The sequence below is a fragment of the Ciona robusta genome, chromosome 8, assembly GCF_009617815.1.
Source record: "Ciona robusta chromosome 8, ASM961781v2".
Classification (NCBI taxonomy): Eukaryota; Metazoa; Chordata; class Ascidiacea; order Phlebobranchia; family Cionidae; genus Ciona; species Ciona robusta.
The window spans coordinates 5,305,155-5,323,729 of NC_143242.1; the positions used below are offsets into that span (position 1 = coordinate 5,305,155).

An 18,575-nucleotide genomic window follows, 5' to 3' on the forward strand; every position below is an offset into this window, starting at 1 on the left:
CCACATAGGGTATATATCCGGGCCATTGTTGAAGATGATAATGCCCAGCATCTCTTGGATCGACCCACGTTCAATACGATTGGAAAATTATTTCACTGGTATTATTATCTTATAATTCCAGAGACTGCTTATATACGCGGAAGATTGCTTGTATATACACAACGGTCTTTGGACTGCTTATAACCAACGATAAAATTAAATCCAATTTACAGTGAATTTATTTTTTGCCATGTTGACAAGTTGTTTAAACGTTTGTCGCATAACTAAAGGTATAGTATAGGGAGGGGGAAGATGGGACACCGTTTTCCTTCCTTTTTCTCGTCCAATTTGGTATAAAAGAAAGAAAAATTAAAAATTATAAGTCCACGTCCTCACAACTCCCATATACCGTTTAAATTGTTTAAAACCCGATCAAGATATTTGGATATTATATGGTACATGTGTCCCATCTTCCCCCATCCTACTATTAGTCTCAAAGGGACAAAATCAAAATTAATAAGAATAGAGATGCTTGAAAGTGATCTTAAGGTACGATCAAAGTGTTAAAAACGAAACAACAAATAGTTTTGTTTAAATCAAATTACTTCATATTATAAACGGTATATGAAATGTATGCCCTCAGTGTGTTTTCTAATTAGTTCAAGGTTCGTTATTGGGCTCCATACTCGTCGCTGCTACCATTGTTTTGAAAAAAAACACCACAAAGATATATACATGGTAACTCGTAAGGTGACACTAAGTGTATGAAACAGAACAACTGTCGTTTTTTGGCCACACGAGGATAGTTGCATTCATTCGTTCAGATAATAGTCAGCACCCCTTTTATTTAATTATCCATAAAAACTGAACTGATCGATGACTTTGCCGGCGTCTGGTGGCGTTGTTGAGCTATAGAATAAACGAATAAAAAAATACAAACGGTTTTGTGTATCGCGTCTTCTTAAGTTCTACAATAATTTGGTAAGCATGAGCTAAATCAATATGTGGTAATTATAATACCAATCAGTAGGAGGGGCAAACCACTCAACATCCAATTTACACAGTTTACGTCAATCAATAAACAAAAATCCCACGCTTACCGTATATGCTGCTGTTTCTATATACACAGTAAGTATTATTATATTGTTGCGCGGCTTATAAGCTATATATGTGCAACTATGTTTTAGATATAATAGGGTAGGAGAAGGTTCGAAACTTTTCCATTCTATTTTATCATTAAATTTAGTAGTAAACAAAGAACATTTAAAGGAATATAAAACCGTATTCTCACGAGTCGTCACAACTCTCATTGACCGTTATTATATGTTTAAAACACGATATTTCGATATAATTTGATAAAAGTGTCTCGTCTTCCCACCCTACTATATGCTGCAAAGTGCAGCTATGGTAATATTTGTATAAATCAATCGGATGTACGCTGGGTGGATACTTCATCACGGTATATACGCTACATCCTACATATTGGCGGTGTGTATGTGGCTATTAAAATAACTTCTCTTGCCATAAAGAGGCGGTTACTTTATTAGTTGTTTTATGGCTGAATTGTAAGATATAATGCATGTAGTGTAAAGGCATACGTAAATATTACTTGAATAATATAAGGTGAGGTAATTTTCTCATTCCATTTGGTAAAAAACAAAAGAATATTAACTGAATTATAAAATGTTAATTGTTCAAGACACGATCAGAAAATATGGGAATTCGGTGCTAATGGTATCCCATCTTACCCCACAGTGATGCTATTGATCGAGCTGAAGACATAATTTTAATAAATATAATCAAAAAGAAATCATATAATGTATAGAATGAGAAGGTCTATAGGAGCGTTGTCTTGCCTCGTCGCAATAGTTTATTGTTTTGTGAAAATAAAAGCACAAAATATAGAAACAAGAGCACACCATTCTCTTTCTCCGGTAAAATCAGATTTATCTGTGATTCATTTCGGAGCTTCAGTAGTGGTTAAAAAGTAAGTATTGTAGGGTAGGGTAAAATAGGACATAATTCATTATTTTTTGTTCCTTTTTGTGGTATAGCAAACATAGTATATTTACATGTTTAAAAAAAAGCTTCTTCACGACTAAAAAGCGTTGGTAATTGTTGAAAACAAGAAGGAAATATGGGATTTATAGGTGCTAACGGTATCCCATATTATCCCACAGTAGGCTACTATATTTTTATGTTTAGTGCAAACTGATTGCACATGAATTAGCCCAAGTCCATAAAAAATCGAAGAATTCAATGAAAAAATCGACGAAAAAGAATTTGTCATTTTCTCCACAGGACTGCGTCGAATTCTCAAGCGTTTGTTGGCGCACCGTTGGACGAGAGAAAAAATGGATCTTTGTATAAATGTACATTTGATGGGAGAACTAGCGGAAGTAGTCTGTGCATTAGGGAGACTGCGTTCGGTAACTAATACATTATTATAGCATACTTTTTTGTCAACAGTCGTTATACACAGGTGTTCTGTTTACTCACACTTTTTGCCCGCTTACGAGTTGCTATGTTTTAGGGGGTTCTTTTTAAATATATGGCTGAAGCGGTAATTACCGTTAAGTGTCTTACCCAATGACACACACAAACCATAACTTCTGGGTAGAGGCAAGCGCGATAATAACCACTTTGGAACGGCCCTGGCATATTGATCATTGCTGTTGTTTTTCAGATAAAACTGGGGCAATGGGAATTTCTATTAGCATGAACACCGATGATGAAAATATATACGTAAGTGTAGCCTACGCACAGCGTTTACTTGAAGGAGATATCAATACATTGTACCTGAGTATAGGTATGCGGAAATCAACACGTCATCAACTGTCCAAAATCTCAGCTACAAAACCGAATGATTGGAGCGTGTTATAAAAAATCGACAACCACATCGGCAGTTACTTTGCTTAAGTCCCCTTGCACGACTGGTAAACCCTTAAATGCTAAAACAAAACCGTCAAATGCTAAATAAATGCAAACCCACCCTTGTTTTTAAGCCTGTCCCACGGAAGGATTAACTGCCGACATCATTTTCGTGGTGGACGAATCGGGAAGTGTGGACGTAGACGAATATCGGGATTCATTAAACTGGATGAAACAAGTTATTTCATCGTTTAGGTAGTTGTAAATTGAAATAACTATTTTACAAAAATCTGCAAAACATGATTAAGTCTGTGCAGTATCTATGCCGTAGATGCATTTTTACAAAAAATGCATATAAATAGTACTTTGGGGTAAGTAAGGACACTTTAAGCATATAGTGTTCAAATATCCTGATCGAATTTTAAAAACGGCCCCTGAGAATACGGTTTATTTATAAGTTCATTGTTTACTACTAGTTCGGACTAGAAAATAGAACAAGAAGGTGTTCATCTTTCCGACCGTGATATCACTATATATATACGCTGTAGTAGCTTTTGTACAAAAAATATCGTATTATTAAAATTTATATACACAGGTCTTATATCGATAAAGGTGACGTTCACGTTGGTGTCATTGGCTTCAGCAGGCTGAACAATATTGACACAAAAGTCCGGATCCGGTTACAAGCGTGGTCATATACCTCGCTTACAAGTAAAAAATACACAAGTATTAAAGTAAATAGTCGCACTAAGCTACCAAATATACTTCAGGCCAAATTAACAATATGGTTAATGTGAGATCGCTGAATGGATTGACGTACATTGGATACGCGATAAACTTGACAATTACTGAGTTTGACGACCACGGCCGCGAATCTGTTCCGAAAGAAATGATTTTGCTTACAGATGGTGCTGCCACCAAGCCTGAAAACGTTAAACCTGCTGCCGAAAGGGCCAGGTAAAATGAGTTGGATTTTTTATTTTGTATGTAATAGGTTGGGGTAAAATAAGACATGTCTTCATTCTTTTTTCCAAGCCATGTGCTACTAAAGAAGGAATATTTAAATCATTGTATAACCTTTTTTACACGACTCTAAAACAGGGTTGATAATTGTCCAAATACGTCAAGGAAATACAGGACTTAGGTGCCACAGATGTCCCATCTTGCAGTACCCCACTATATCTTCAGGGCCAATGGAATTGTAACAGTTTCAGTGGGGGTCGGGAGTCGTGTAGACGAAACACAACTTCTGACAATTGCCGGGAACGCTTCTCGTGTGTTTAAAGCAACTAACTACGACAACCTGGATAGCGTTGTAGAAGGAGTTAAATCTACTATACAAGATACAGCATCGGTTAAATTAGAAGGTAATATGATCAATGAAAGTAAAAATGCGAATTACGTGAAATATTTTTTTAAATGAAGTATTTTTTTATGTAAGGTGACATTACGAATACCACCAATGAGCTTGCTGAATGCCAACTTGGAATTTCATCTCATGTTACAAAGGTACAACACAATAATACTAACTTATTTATGTCAAAACTTTTTACACTAACGTTTTGCTCAATGGTTTGCGCGCATGCTTCTAACCCAGTTGGTAGGAGTTCAAGACTCGACGCTGCTACCACTTTGGGCGTATGTATGTATTCTTGGGCAAGTCACTTCACGGCAATTGCTATAACTTAGTGGTCACTAGGGGTAGTCTAAACTGTCAGTAAAAGAAAAAAAACTGTTCACAAAGTAATGCTAACTCGTAATCTGGCACGAGGTGTATGAATCAAAACACCCGTGGTATATTGACTGTTATTTTCCGCCACTAGGGTAAAACAAGTAACATTCATTCATTTATTCAATCATACAGAACAACAATATGTACGTTGGTGCGGTTGGTTCGTATGATAGAGCAGGAGCTGTGGTCGATTACAGCGCGGTTGCAGGAAGCGTATCGACGCAATATAGAAGCGTGTTGAACATTACACAATACGCCAATATAGCATCTGCAAGCGGAATAAGTGCCAATCTATCAGACACATATCTCGGTATGAAAATCCACCCAGGTATATATATCTATACATGAAACTTACATGTAATAAATATGAAGGTTACTCTGTTACGAGCGGGAACTTTTTTGGAGGAAATGGTGAATATGTTGCAAGCGGAGCTCCGAGATACAACTCAAAAGGGATGGTTAGTTCAAATATATGTTAACTAAATCTGGATATTTTAGGAATCCCGATTGCGTAAGCTATAGTATGGTTAATCACTGCTACTAATTTGTCTATATAGTGGTGTGGGGTAGGACAGGCTACCGTTAACACATACATTCCACATTTTCTTAATCATGTTTTGACCAATAAACCAAGCTCTTTTGGAGTCGGGGTTCTACAGGTATACGATTCTAAAATAATTTTTGTTTACTACCGAATAAGACGAAGAAAATAAAAACATAATCATTTTTCATATCCTATAGCCTATACTATATACATATTGCAGTAAATAATCGCAGCCAATTTTTGCGGTACCAGGTCGCTGTATACGAAGCAAACAATGTAATGGAGTCGTCGTCCAAGTTTCTTCTTCTGCATCCGAGTGAGACGTCTGGTTTGTGGCAATTAGGAGCTTATTTTGGACATTCTGTGTGTGCTGTGGACATCAATAAAGATTCTCTCGACGACTTAATTGTTTCTGCACCGTTATTCAATGACGTTGCTACAGGTTATGACCAAGGACGAGTTTTCGTTTACATCAACGATCCGAAAGACACCAAGTTACAGAAATGGGTAAGGTAGAAAAATATGTTTAAATATACAAACGCTATTAAATCATATGACCGATAGGATCGTGCCTGTGTTATATAAAGCACAATTTCAAAACTATAATTGCATGTAATGCAATATACAGTTCACTAAGCGCTGCCAAGAATATATAAATTAGGGTGGGTAAAATGGGACACCATTTCATTCTGTTTTCTCGTCCCAATTAGAAGTAAACAAAAACATTCAAAGGATTGTAAACCGTATCCTTACGATTATAAAACGTTGTCAATTGTTTACGATTAGATTATTTGGATATTATGCGCTAAATTGTTCCATCCTACCCCACGGTACTATGTATATGATAGGATAAAACAAACTGTACCGCAAACACTTATAGAACGTGATATCATATTTTACAAGGGAAAGTTTCATCCGCCAACGCAAGGAAGTGATTCTGTAATATAAAGTCTATTCGTGATACAGGTATCTGCGTCATACCACCCACAAATGCTCAGTGGATCAAACGCGAAAGGAGCTCGATTTGGAATGTCAGTCGCAGTAGTTGGTGACGTAGATTTAAACGGATATGACGACATAGCAGTGGGAGCACCATTTGAGGAGATTTATTCAACCGGTAGCGGCACTGTTTACATTTATTTCGGCTCCAGCGAGGGACTGATTGAAACACGAAAACAGGTTTTGATTTTGTGTTAATGTATTTTGCTCAGTATATTAGGGATATGTTTTCAAACATTTTTAAACCATTTAATAGTAAACAATATTTACATAATTAAATAACCGCATCTTCGGGACTACGAAAGCGTTGTAAAATGTTTAAAACACAAAATTATGGGGTTTTATAGGTGCTAACGGAATCCCATCATACACATAGGTACTACATATATCTTAAATGTCACATTTCTTCAGCGCATATTGGGAAAATCTGTTTCGCCATCATTAAAAACATTCGGCGGGTTTATTACATCCGGAGCAGGATCCAAGAATGACGTGGATGGAAACGGATATTCTGACGTTATAATATCATCACCTGCCAGCGATAACATCATTATCTTAAGGGCTCGACCGATTGTGAAAGTTCAAACACAAATCACTTTGAAACCTCCGTCTATCGACTTAATCAACTGCCTTAGTAGCTCAGTTGCTCCTTGTACAAGTGCAGCGGTGTGCTTGTCCGCATTCTACACGGATAACCGAACTTTAACAGCACCAGCACGTAAGTGGAAAGATAGAAATCATATTATCACGGATTAAATATTCATATAACGTCGATTTTGTACACTGAGTATACGAAGCTTCACGCCGGTACCACAATAAATATGGAAATATAGTAGGGTGGGGAAAAGGGAACATGTTTTCATTCTTTTTTGATCCATTTGATAGTAAAGAAAAAAATATAGAAATATATAACCGTAGCTCCTGCGACTCTGCAAAAGCGTTGTTAATTGCCCAAAACACGACCAGGTAAATATAAACTTAAGAGCTAAAGGTATCCATTTTAACCCATAGTATACTATGCTAGTTCAAGTCTTTACTAAGTTTCAATATACGTTGTTAACGCATTGTGGGTACTTATCTATACTATTATCAGCTCTTAATGTTACTATGAAGTTGGATTCTTTACTGGGCAACCCAGTTAATAAAAGGCTCGTGTTCGCTGGGACAACGTCATCCACCCATACAATGGTGTATAACGTCACTTCGCGAAGTTCATGCTTCACTTTGCCGGTTCGACTAAACGTATGTAATATTTACTTTTTATTCAATTACATCTTAATATGTTTTGATTAAATACAACTCAACTAAACGTACGTTATATTTTACCTTTTCAATTCCCTTTTTTGATTAAATACAACTAAATATGACTTTATTTATATTGTATTGTGGGTTTAGTATAGTCACGCTTTTATTTGACACTTTTAGTCACTATAGTTTTTATTCGAAACGTGTTTTAACGACTGTTTTTGCTGCTAAATTCTCTTCGCTTCGTTTTTTGGTACATAAACTATGCAATGCCGTTTACGACACAGAAAAAAAAACTATAGTTTATAAAGTGTAACTTTTATAGTAGTATAGGGGAAGACGGGACACCTTTAGCACATTGATCGTCAACAATTAACAGCAGTCTATGGGAGTGGTGAGGACACGGTTTATAATTTTTGAATTTTCTTTGTTTACTAATAAATAGGACGAGTAAATAGAATGAAAAGGTGTTTATAGTAAATAGAAAAGTAAATAGACGAGTAAATAGAATGAAAACCCTATTATATGTCTTTTTTTAACAGTCAGCATATTTTGCATCGACTTTATCTACGGGAGATTTCGGGATAGCGGCCCGAGTCGAAGCCAGCTATGATTATACGGTGAACCATAAAAACACGATCATGTCAGCAGTCATTGACCCCTTGTTGCCAAGGGTTACTACAGCAGACTGGACGTTAGAAAAGCAATGTTCCGAAATAAATGGGACGAGATGCAGTCACGATTTGAAAATAGAAACAGTATTTTCGTAAGTTGAAATAAAAAGTTTAATAGTTGAGTGGGATAAGATGGGCATGTGTTTAATTTTATTCTGGACTTATTTGGTAATAAACAAATATAGCAGGATGGGGGAAGATGGGACACCTTTTCATTCTATTTTCTCGTACATTTTGGTAGTAAACAAAGAACATTTAAAGAAATATAAAACCTTGTCCTCGCGACTTTTATAGACCATTTTTATTTGTTTAAAACACGACCAGGATATTTATATATTTTGTGTTAAAGATGTCCCATCTTTCCCCACCCCACTATACATTTAAAGAATTGCGTATCCGTAGCCCTGCTGGGAAATAGCGTTATTGGTAACTGTCTAAAACACAACCTAAATATGGGTTTTTAGTTTCAAAGATATCCCATCTTACCCCACAGTACTATATGCGTGTTTAGTTTTATTTTTATTTTTACGGTCATTATTTTAGCGTGCCATCACTCGGAGAACCTTTGATTCTGCGTTCGAATCCAGGAATAATATCGATCAATGTAACGATCACCAATCTTGGTCCCGACCATTCCTACTTTACAAGGGTTAACGTCGTTGGAAATCTTGATCTAAACAAGGTATAGTAGGGTGGGGGAATATGGGACACCTTTAATTCTATTTTCTTGTCCCGTTTGGTAGTTAAAAAAAAACACTCAAAAAAATAAACCGTATCTTCACGACTTCCATAGACCGTTGTTAATTGTTAAAACACGATCAGGATATTTGGATATTATGTGCCAAAGGTGTCCCATCTCCCCCACCCTATACTGTATATATAAACAAATAACAAATCTTGAGACAACGCCATTTTCTTCTGACTAAATGTAAATAATTTTTTTAACTGTAAACATGTTTTAACGACTGTCGTTTTGTGGCTATAAATCCTGTCTTTTCGTATTATTTTTTTTAAATCTTCGCTATACCGAAATCGACGACAAAATAAAAGTTAACATTATATATTATTAGAATCTTAAGCCAACAAAATTTACATAATGTGAACAGGTTGTCGGTGCATGTGTTACCGTAGCTCCAACAAGCACACCGAATGACAGAACTGTGAGTTTCAAGTCGGAAAACTCAATTTTACAAGGTTTTATGCTGAAAGGCGAAAAGGTAAAGTATTAAACCTATGTATTTGTTATATATAAAGTATAAGACTTTACACCTTTATTTCTTTTTCTTAGTGTTCTTTTATATTGGAATACTCGCTACTGTCTTTAACGAAAAGGGCAATGGTGCAAGATATTCTACTAAAAGGATCCGTGTATTCCGGGTAAGATACTTAAATCCTCAAATTCAATTTTAAAAAATGGGTATTAATATAAAATTTAGTCTGTCAATGATTTTTTATACAGCGTCAACGACACAGCTAGCGTTATAGACCCCATCATGCACAACAACCAATTCGAGTTCCATAAAAAAGTTTTGTACACGGCCGCAATCGTTCAGACTAGGTAATTTTTTGAGCCTTTCATAAAGCTTTATTACTTAGTAATTATACTTATAGTAATTATGATAAACAGCAACTCGGCGCCGAACGCTATGTTCTATAACCGCACCGTTTCCACTACAGCAAGCATTTATAACATCAGTAATAGTTATTTAGGAGACTCAAAATATGCTGTGTTTCACAACCACTCGGTAAGTGGAATAATTTGTGTTATATAGTAGGATGGGGGCAGATGGGACACTGTTTAATTCTATTTTTTCGTCTCATTTGGTCGTAAACAAAGAACTTAAAAGAATTATAAAACCGTACCCGTACGACTCCAAATTACTGTTGTTAATTGATCATAAAACACGGTCAGGATATTTGAATAATATCTGCCAAAGGTGTCCCATCTTCCCCCAGCCCTACCATACAACAAGGGGTAACGAATTTTTGCAAGCAGGTTTACAATAGAGGGCCAAACCTTGTTGCAAAAGCTTCTCTTGTGTTTACATGGCCAAGACAAACCAAGGAAGGGTTACCACTGTTATATCTATACAATTTCCAATGCTTGGTAAGTAAATAACATATTTTTTTCGAAAACAGTAGCAAATCTCATATCATTAAAAAATAATAAAAAGGGATCAACAGCAAAACGACAGTAATTAAAATACACTATGGATACAATGTGTGAAAACGAGCCTCGGTTAAAGCGTGGCTGTTGGGCTCCCAAAATAACATTAATTTGTTGACCTATTTATTCTTATATCTACAATAGCCTTCAACTTTGTGTCATTGTGAAACGCTGAACAAAGTAAACGAATACGGACTTGCGATAAACAACGAAACAGGTTTGAAAAATATTTCAATCGACTTCAATTCTAACACAACTCTACCGAGTGAAACTGTGAGTCGAAAATGATATAAAAAAAAACGATTTAAATATTGTAATTTATAAATATGGTTTACAGACCTGCAATGACGTGGAATGCGACTCCATCATGTGCAGTGTCGAGCAACTTGGAAAGTTCTCCACAGTTGTGGTGACGTCATCATTTAAAGTCTGGTTGCCAACATTAACACAGGTTTCGCAATAAATAACTCTGTAATTCTCTAAAAAAAGTGTGTTAATAAAGATCTTGCAATTTAAAAACTAATACGGTGCCGAAAAAATGAAAATGATGGCTCTAGTGTCAGTTTCTTTTAAATTCACCAACACTGTTTAAACAACCAGTAGTCACATATAATCATGTCTGGTGTATAAATGGACCAACTCTGGCCTAAATTCTAATTCCCATGGCGCGTTTATCGTTGTAAGACATTTCACATAGGAATATATAATATTGATATAGAATACATAAACAATACTTCATCTCTGAGAAATTCTTTTTTTATTTGTTCCAGAATAAACTCGTAACAAAACTCTCAAGCAAGACCAGTCTTAATGTAACGGATTCTCCCATCTATAATGCAGCAGCAACAACAACAAAGGTATGAAGCGGATTTCCGTTATTGTTATATACGCATTTATTGTTCACAGCAAAGTAATCCAACATATCTTGTAAAATACAAGAGAGCAGAGCTTTAATGAATAAACACGTATCATTACGTATAAAAGCTAAACAAACCGCCAGTGGGCTTCGATGTATTATAATCAAACCCCCTAGAGTCTGGTCACGTGAGTCTGGTCACTGTCGGCGACGTCCACGCAACAATCTGACCGTTTAATAACTCTTAACAAAACTGACGTAACCGCACCGTACGCAGGGTCATGACAATGCTCTGACCCACCGTATCGACGTCGTAGCGTAATTGTGACGTGGCCATCGTCCCAATCACGCTACATGACGTTTTAATATAAAGTTGGTCACTCAAAAAAGTTTACGTTACAATATATTAAATGAACTACTATTACATTTACGTGCATATTACACAACGTGTTGATATACCGCGAGTATTTGTGTATCAACATAGCGTTTTCACCAAAAGAACCGCTGAAAATGGTTGATCTTTGAAGAAACACACAACAGAGTGTACAACAACAAAATCTGATCCAGCAAGATGTTTGCCATAGTTTCATTGTAAACATTTCAGTAAAATGCAAAATGCACTATATAGTAGTGACTGACTTAAAATAGCTGGCAACATTAGCAAAATAAGAATACAGCAGCGCAGACAAGACACACATACAGCACACAACTATAATACTTATAAACCTCAAACTGTATATCCTTCTTCGTCGGCGTCTTCGTCTTTGTTCTTCGTCTGAAAAGTTAGGATAGTTACGTAACACGCAGAAAATTTTACACCAGTATATTTCGCATTTAAATGTTTTAAAGTTAATATCAAATCAGCACAAATTATAATATACAATACCGTGTGCTTTTCTTATGCAGCTTTATTCGCGGAATCTTCTGCAAAACAATCATTACCTAAAAGTCTGTATATTATTACGTCATAGCCACCTTCATTTTTCTTTCGTGGTGTGGTCCGCTGAATCCTCTGTGACGTCACATACCATGTTCTGTAAACACAATCTTTAAAACGCCATTTAAAGGGCCTAAACACACCCCACGTCACTTTTATTTTTTATGGTAAATTCATAAAGCGACTGTTTTATAGATTCCAAAAATACTTTGCCTATTAAAATTGGTCCAGTACAGGCGTAGATATTCGTCCTCAAACAGTGATCTCTAGCGCTATACTTTTTTTACTACGAGCTTCGTGATTGTGACGTAGGAACTTACTAGTCACGTGACTGATTCATTCGTAAAAGCGAAACCTGAGTTTTTTTGTGCTTTTTTGCGTTTTTTTTTGTTCTCTCTTTTTTCGCTAAAAACACTGCCTCTCGCCTTTCTCAGTCTTTCTGAATGAGAGCGGCCACGCTTCAACAATTTTGTGACGTGATTTGTCACGTGGGTAGTACACTTCTCAATTTTTTCGCCACGCAACTTTCAAATCAGTTTTATGAATTTCACGGTGTTTGAGCTGGAATATCTTTGGTTATACAGAACCGATTAAAACAAGTAAGGTGTCGTTGGAATTAGAAAAACACACTCTATCTATTAAAGCGATGTACATTTAAGTGTGTTTAGGCCCTTTAAAGCAAAATAAGTTTGTGACGAAACGATAAACTTACGAAGTGGGTTCTTCTGTTACGTCATCACCACTTCGTGACGTCACATCATCGTTGTTTCTAAATAATAGCATATGTACGTAATAATGTCAATTATGATTTATACTTTACCGATTCTGTAATATTCTTGCTTCGCGCTTATGGCGCCAAATAATTAAAATAAACAAGTAACGTGACTTGCGTCGACACAAAACGCGTATGGGGCCCCATGAAAAAAACGTCGCGAAACGTACTTCTACAACATTCGCGTGTTGTTCAGCTATGACGTAGTGAAACTAATGTCGTTACAATAACGCAAGCGGAAGACAGCGAAATTTAACCGATTGTGTCGGGTTGCAACCTAACAAAACGCAGCAATTGTGAACCGGGATAATGCGCGTGACGTCGCGAGTGACGTAATAAAAAACCGACGCGATTCCTGAAACAGAATGTGATAAAGAACAATTTAAACTTACAAAGTAATAAACACAGAATAGGCACAAAACGTGTAGTATTATAATATGGTATATAATGTAGTACAATACTCTTAGTGTATAGTAGTAAAGCTATAATAAATGTTATACAGTTATATTAAATACTATGTCATAATAGAATACTATAATGTAATAAAACAAAATAACACTTAACGTTAAGTCCTGCAAGAAATCTTCCTTAAACCTTCCAACCTCTAACCTGGTGTGGATCTAACTGCATCTAATCTGGAACGTGGTAACTCGCTCTGTAAAAGAGGCGTTTTATGCGCGGAGAAATCAAGGCTGGCACAATCAGCTGGTGCGCCGTTTCAGTCGCGGGAGCAATCTGACCAATCAGCTTTAAGGATTGGATGGCGGGCTGATTGTGACGTCAGTTCCACTTTGTGACGTATAATAAACTAAGTTCACATTGATTCTTGATTTTGGATTGTCGTTTCAAAGGCGATTTCACCTTCAACGTCTTTTCTATTCTATACGAATCTTACGGCGAGGTATGAACCACATCGTAACAAGTTTTACATTTAATATTAAAGACTGAATGCGATAAATAAGAACTTAGACCGGAGAAAACGACCATGGCAAAGAACACCAAGAACAACTGTTCGACGAAAAGGGATCGATATATGGCTACTATACGTGCCAACATGTGAATTATTATTTTATTGTGTTGTGGGTGGAGATCGGACACCTTTACCGCATATTATCCAAATATCCGGATCGATTTTTTAACTAATTTACAATGGTCCATGGGAGTCATAAGGCTACAGTTTTATATTTATTGTGTTTATATTGTGCATTCTGTCAACAGGCAACTACTGTTGTATCAGAATACGTTCCACCGGTTCCAGTATATGAAAGCGAAATCAACTTAGGACTTCTCATAGGAGCAATAGTTGGTGGAATTTGTTTGCTTGTTGCTATCGTTCTTATCATGTGGAAGGTATATTTAATCTAATTTTATCACCTGTTGTTTTGTCGCTATATCCCGTCTTTTCGTTTAAAATATTTCTAAATCTTCGCTATACCGTAATCGAGTAGACAAATAAAGGTATTATAGTAGGGTCGGGGAAGATGGGACAACTTTAGCACATAATATTCAAATATCCTGATCGGGTTTTAAACAGTTAACAACGGTCTATAGGTGTCGTGAGGACACGGTTTTATTTTAAATGTTCTTTGTTTACTACCAAATGGGACGAGAAAATAGAATGAAAAGGTGTCCCATTTTCCCTCTACTATAACTGTTTAATCGCTGCTTATAAATAAGAATTGAAAAACTTGTCGACTTCTTTTCACACCGTGTATATTTTTATTCAGGCGGGATTTTTTGAGAGCAAGTACGCAAAACTGCGTTATGACGCGGAGCATACGGACGACAATGAAATTACGATGCACTCCAATATAGAAGATTGAGATTTTTAAATAAAAAAAACGACAATATTCGGCGATCTTTAGTTTCGTTGCAAAAATATATTCAAAGTAATAATGGCTTACAATTTGTTTGTGTATTTGGTTTGTGTATTTTATGTTTACGAAGCTACATGCAAGTCACCAATAGTAATTATACAAAAAATCAAGCATTTGCATATATACTAGTGCGGAAAAAAGAACACAACACAGCACTCGCATATTTCCTCTTTGGAGATAAACAGTTTAAATCCAACATACTTATACTCTATAAGTGAGTTCATAAAATTTAAACTTAATGATAATTTGAAGTTATCGTGTGTACGTTCTATTGAATTGACTCTGCACATATTCACCAACTGTCATTTTCTCCAAGTCTTTTTTTGAAAAATTTCGTAAAGTTGTTTCGTCAGTTAATTTTCTTTCTTGTTTAAATAATGTGTTTGAAACCAGCAAGTCCTCAGAAGGATGAACAAAGAAAGCAATCGATTGTCGTGGGGTAGCCCTCTTAGTTGTATCATCTGGAACCAAGATGCGATGTGGCTGAAAGAAACATGGAAGTCTTTCGTAACTAACTGTAACTTGAACGCTGTGTGGCCCCTGATAGCACGGATCCGTTTAGCCTATGGCTTAAAGATGCTACCATTATATAGGTGTATGTGTCCTTGTGCAAGACATTTAGGAGCAGCCCAAGAAATTTCTTATGTTTAAAAACAATGTTACCCCAAGCATTTTTAAAAATTAAAAATAAGTGGCACCTATGTAACATAGGCAGCGGATAGGCTAAGTTTCTAATAACAAAATTCACCGTAGATTTTAGGTCTCCATGTGTCCAGTATTGTAACAAATCTGCCACATTTATCAAAACAGTGTCTGGTATTGGACAAGCATCGATATAAGTCCCATCTCGCGATTTGATCTAAAATACAGAAATTTTATTTATAATTGTAAATTTTTTTTTATTGTCTAGTTTTTTTTAAAACTATATTTAAAATAAAAATACTACTAACCAAAAAATTTAAGGATTCATTCAACCAAATAATCACTTACACACAATCTTATAAATAATATACTCAAATAATAATAACCTGCAATCCACCAACAGAATCTTGAAAGAGAAGTGTCATTAGGCCATAATCGGTGTGTTCAAGCAATCGTATTTGACCTTTCTCTAACTCTTGTGTAATAGGTGGATAATAAAGGCACCGTAACGAAGAATGATTATTTGCACATAGAATCGATTCATGAAGTGCTGATAGTTGTTGGTTGTCCTGTACATAAATTAAATAGTTATATTTTGAAAGATTGAATGTAACTTGCTTTACCCTCGCGTGGCTCGAAAACGACAGGCGTTACAGTTAATAACATGGCCTTCAGGTGTTCTGTTCCACACACCTCATGCCAGCTTCAAGTTACTTTGTATGTAACTTTGTGGGTGATTGTATGTATAAGCCAACAGCGATAACAGCAACAAGCCTTGTTGAACCCATAAGTAATGGCTCTAATGGGTAAGCGGCAAAGGCAGGCCCGCTAACTACTAAGCCAAGGCACCAGGAATTAACACAAACAATTTCTATATGTTGATATAAAATATGAAGCGAGGTAAACTAATTCTTTGCAAATAATTATGCAGAGCATTTACACAGCAAAGCTAATGATTTTGTTTGTGTCATTTTCTGTAGTGATTCGTAAATGTTAGGCTGCTATTATTAAAACTGGGTAATGTCATGTGTGTATACTGGACTGGTGTATTCTATGTTATTGACATACGTTCCGAAACAGAGTTAACTAATGCTTCTATTATTTGCTATTATGATTAACACTTAGGTCACTGCATGAAATACTGAGGGGCAATGCTTTAGATTCTTCATTCATTGGCCATAGGTATAAGGATATTACAATCTGGTAAAAGTAATTTTATTTTAATTGATATCCAAAAATACTAAAGATGTAATAAAATTACCTGTAATTTTAGCCCAAATGATAAAGAATCCAAAATTCTGAGAGCAAGACATTTGCAATCTTTCATAAATGATTTCACGGTGGAAGAAAATTGTGGAACTAATTCATCCGGCCATTTAATGCATGGGTCGTTATACGTGCGACAAGCCATGTTAAATGAAAGCTTATAATCACCTGGGCTTCCATCATCTAACCTGGTTATAAACAACTGTTTTAATTTATTTCATGAATCTGGCCCTAATTTGGCACTCGTATTGCTGAATAATTTTTGTTGTTGCCAATAATAGAAAAGGGCTGGGCAATTACTGTTAAACCTGGTAGAGGCTATATAACTCATATTTAAATGTATATACTAATACTATTACTATATAGATATCTACGGTACAAATAAATAAACCATATTTGACATACATATACCTCAAACTGTCATAAAAATGCATAAATATATTTTATTATTCGTTACTTTTCCTTTCCAATAGAGTCGTATCCGAAATTGTTGACATTTCTACCAAACTTTAATTTCTCATCTTCAGGTTTTGTGAAGAAATCCAAAGCTACTTTATTTACCTCGTCAACCGAAGTGCTGAAGATTAAATGTTTTCATTATAAATTCTTATTTATGAATTCCCATATCCTTACATTTTTAGATTTAAAATGCATGTAATTGCAAATGTTTTTAACAATTTTATATATTGTGCCGATTCTCCCTGATATGATTTTTAATAAATGTTACAGTATATGATATTTATTGCCAATGGTCAGGGAGATAATCTCATTAAAAGTATTTAAATATTAGGGGGAAGCCTTTTATTAAAACAAACTACTGTTTCCAATCTGGTATATTGCATGTAAGTTGACAATAACAAGCGGAATTGTGAAAAACTCTTAAGTATATTATACTAATAAACAAGATATAGTACATTTTGAACATGTGGGTGGCTGTGAAAACAATTAGGTTACTCTGCTATGTATAGCCCATACAGTTCACTGATGTTGTATACTTAACACAGAACACAGAATTTACATTTTTTTAAACATAATATAACAACAAAACGTTACCTGTGTATTCCAGTATTGACGAGGTAAACAAAACCAACATTTGTGAACGCATTGTATATTTCCTCTCCGACTTTTTGTAGTTGATCTGTCCCAACGTGTTCACGACCAACGCTACACTGACCGAAATCGACGATTGGAATTGTAGCCATGTCTACAGCTATTTACCTTAAAACAGTATTGTCGTATACCTCTTGTGGCAACGTGACTAAGCCGTACTACTATGTTCTCGATAAGAAAAGTGCATAATCATCTATGCTGACTAGTAATTGTGTGATTACTTACGTAATACTGTTTAGTGTACGCTCCGAGTGGCCAAATCCTCGTTTCTATTTGATATCAATTTAATGAAGACGCTATACACGTTTTTCGCAAAGTATGTTTACTCATACCATATCTGAAATATGGTTCCGCTTTTAGTACTGCGCACACGTAGTACTGCACGCATACAACTGCGCAGCACAACCGCACATACAATTTTACAAACCCGAAATTGCACACACGTTAATGCACTGATGTAAAGTTTCACACAAGTAAAAATTCGCATAATAGTTTTTTAGTTATTTTATGATGTGTACTGTGCAGTTCGTCGCGGTAGCTGGCAGCAACTACTAACTGCTCACAATACGCGGGCGACAAGCGACAAATTCGGAGTATAAAATACACATAAGCGGCAATCACGTAAAACTTGAACCTGCAACGGTTGCCTAGTTTTAAATAAAGTGAGGCGTTGTTGTTTATTCCCGACTCAGTACATTGCAACACACCGTGACCAAGGTCTCCACTAACTTTGGCCATGATTATGAAGTCAGCCAACCGCGCACGGATTTCAGTTTGTATAGAGCAGAGCCAGAAATACCTCTACGACTCTGGTAAAGAGTAGACCTAAAAAAGATCGTCTGAGCAATGTAGAAAGTAGTTGACCTATTGTCGTATGGACATAAAACATGTTACTGCGGAAACG

At 35.8% G+C, this 18,575-nt stretch overlaps 2 protein-coding genes and 1 long non-coding RNA gene across 4 annotated transcripts; 1 reads left to right on the forward strand and 2 right to left on the reverse strand.

Moving 5' to 3' along the window:
• Positions 1-1,705: 1,705 nt before the first annotated feature.
• Positions 1,706-15,010, forward strand: LOC149732643 (integrin alpha-M-like). Its single transcript, XM_089882467.1, has 27 exons — positions 1,706-1,966; positions 2,281-2,408; positions 2,666-2,724; positions 2,789-2,915; positions 2,985-3,105; positions 3,446-3,561; positions 3,621-3,807; positions 4,039-4,217; positions 4,292-4,359; positions 4,715-4,892; positions 4,955-5,040; positions 5,379-5,633; positions 6,093-6,305; positions 6,537-6,843; positions 7,219-7,367; positions 7,913-8,136; positions 8,588-8,726; positions 9,151-9,261; positions 9,333-9,421; positions 9,504-9,602; positions 9,672-9,789; positions 10,041-10,151; positions 10,356-10,484; positions 10,549-10,662; positions 10,982-11,068; positions 13,995-14,126; positions 14,504-15,010. Exons 1-27 carry the CDS (start codon positions 1,797-1,799, stop codon positions 14,597-14,599), a joined length of 3,792 nt encoding a protein of 1,263 aa, XP_089738593.1. The 5' UTR covers positions 1,706-1,796; the 3' UTR covers positions 14,600-15,010.
• LOC149732644 (uncharacterized) lies at positions 11,454-13,677 on the reverse strand. Its single transcript, XR_016385510.1, has 4 exons — positions 12,717-13,677; positions 12,043-12,101; positions 11,954-11,991; positions 11,454-11,842 (listed from the first exon to the last, which is right to left on the reverse strand). It is a non-coding gene; the product is annotated as an uncharacterized LOC149732644 (long non-coding RNA).
• On the reverse strand, positions 14,473-18,205 carry LOC149732645 (uncharacterized). 2 transcript variants are annotated; one of them, XM_089882488.1, is made up of 7 exons: positions 17,897-18,205; positions 17,615-17,779; positions 17,019-17,138; positions 16,557-16,749; positions 15,682-15,864; positions 15,402-15,512; positions 14,473-15,136 (listed from the first exon to the last, which is right to left on the reverse strand). In XM_089882488.1, the coding sequence occupies exons 2-7, from the start codon at positions 17,761-17,763 to the stop codon at positions 14,906-14,908; spliced, it is 987 nt and encodes a 328-aa protein (XP_089738614.1). In that variant the 5' UTR covers positions 17,764-17,779; positions 17,897-18,205; the 3' UTR covers positions 14,473-14,905. The 2 variants fall into 2 exon arrangements, with proteins under 2 accessions (XP_089738614.1, XP_089738612.1); XM_089882486.1 differs by lacking the exon at positions 17,897-18,205 and having other exon boundaries at positions 17,615-17,890.
• Between the last annotated feature and the right edge of the window lie 370 nt (positions 18,206-18,575).

Coding starts and splice junctions, on each gene's coding strand:
- LOC149732643 (XM_089882467.1), top strand. CDS start 1,797: ATGTATAGAATGAGAAGGTCTATAGGAGCGTTGTCTTGCCTCGTCGCA. Junction 6,844..7,218: donor AACTTTAACAGCACCAGCAC/GTAAGTGGAAAG, acceptor TACTATTATCAG/CTCTTAATGTTACTATGAAG. Junction 9,603..9,671: donor GCCGCAATCGTTCAGACTAG/GTAATTTTTTGA, acceptor TATGATAAACAG/CAACTCGGCGCCGAACGCTA.
- LOC149732645 (XM_089882488.1), bottom strand. CDS start 17,763: ATGGCTACAATTCCAATCGTCGATTTCGGTCAGTGTAGCGTTGGTCGT. Junction 15,865..16,556: donor CATTTGGGCTAAAATTACAG/GTAATTTTATTA, acceptor ATTTATGTACAG/GACAACCAACAACTATCAGC. Junction 15,137..15,401: donor ATGGAGACCTAAAATCTACG/GTGAATTTTGTT, acceptor TGTTTCTTTCAG/CCACATCGCATCTTGGTTCC.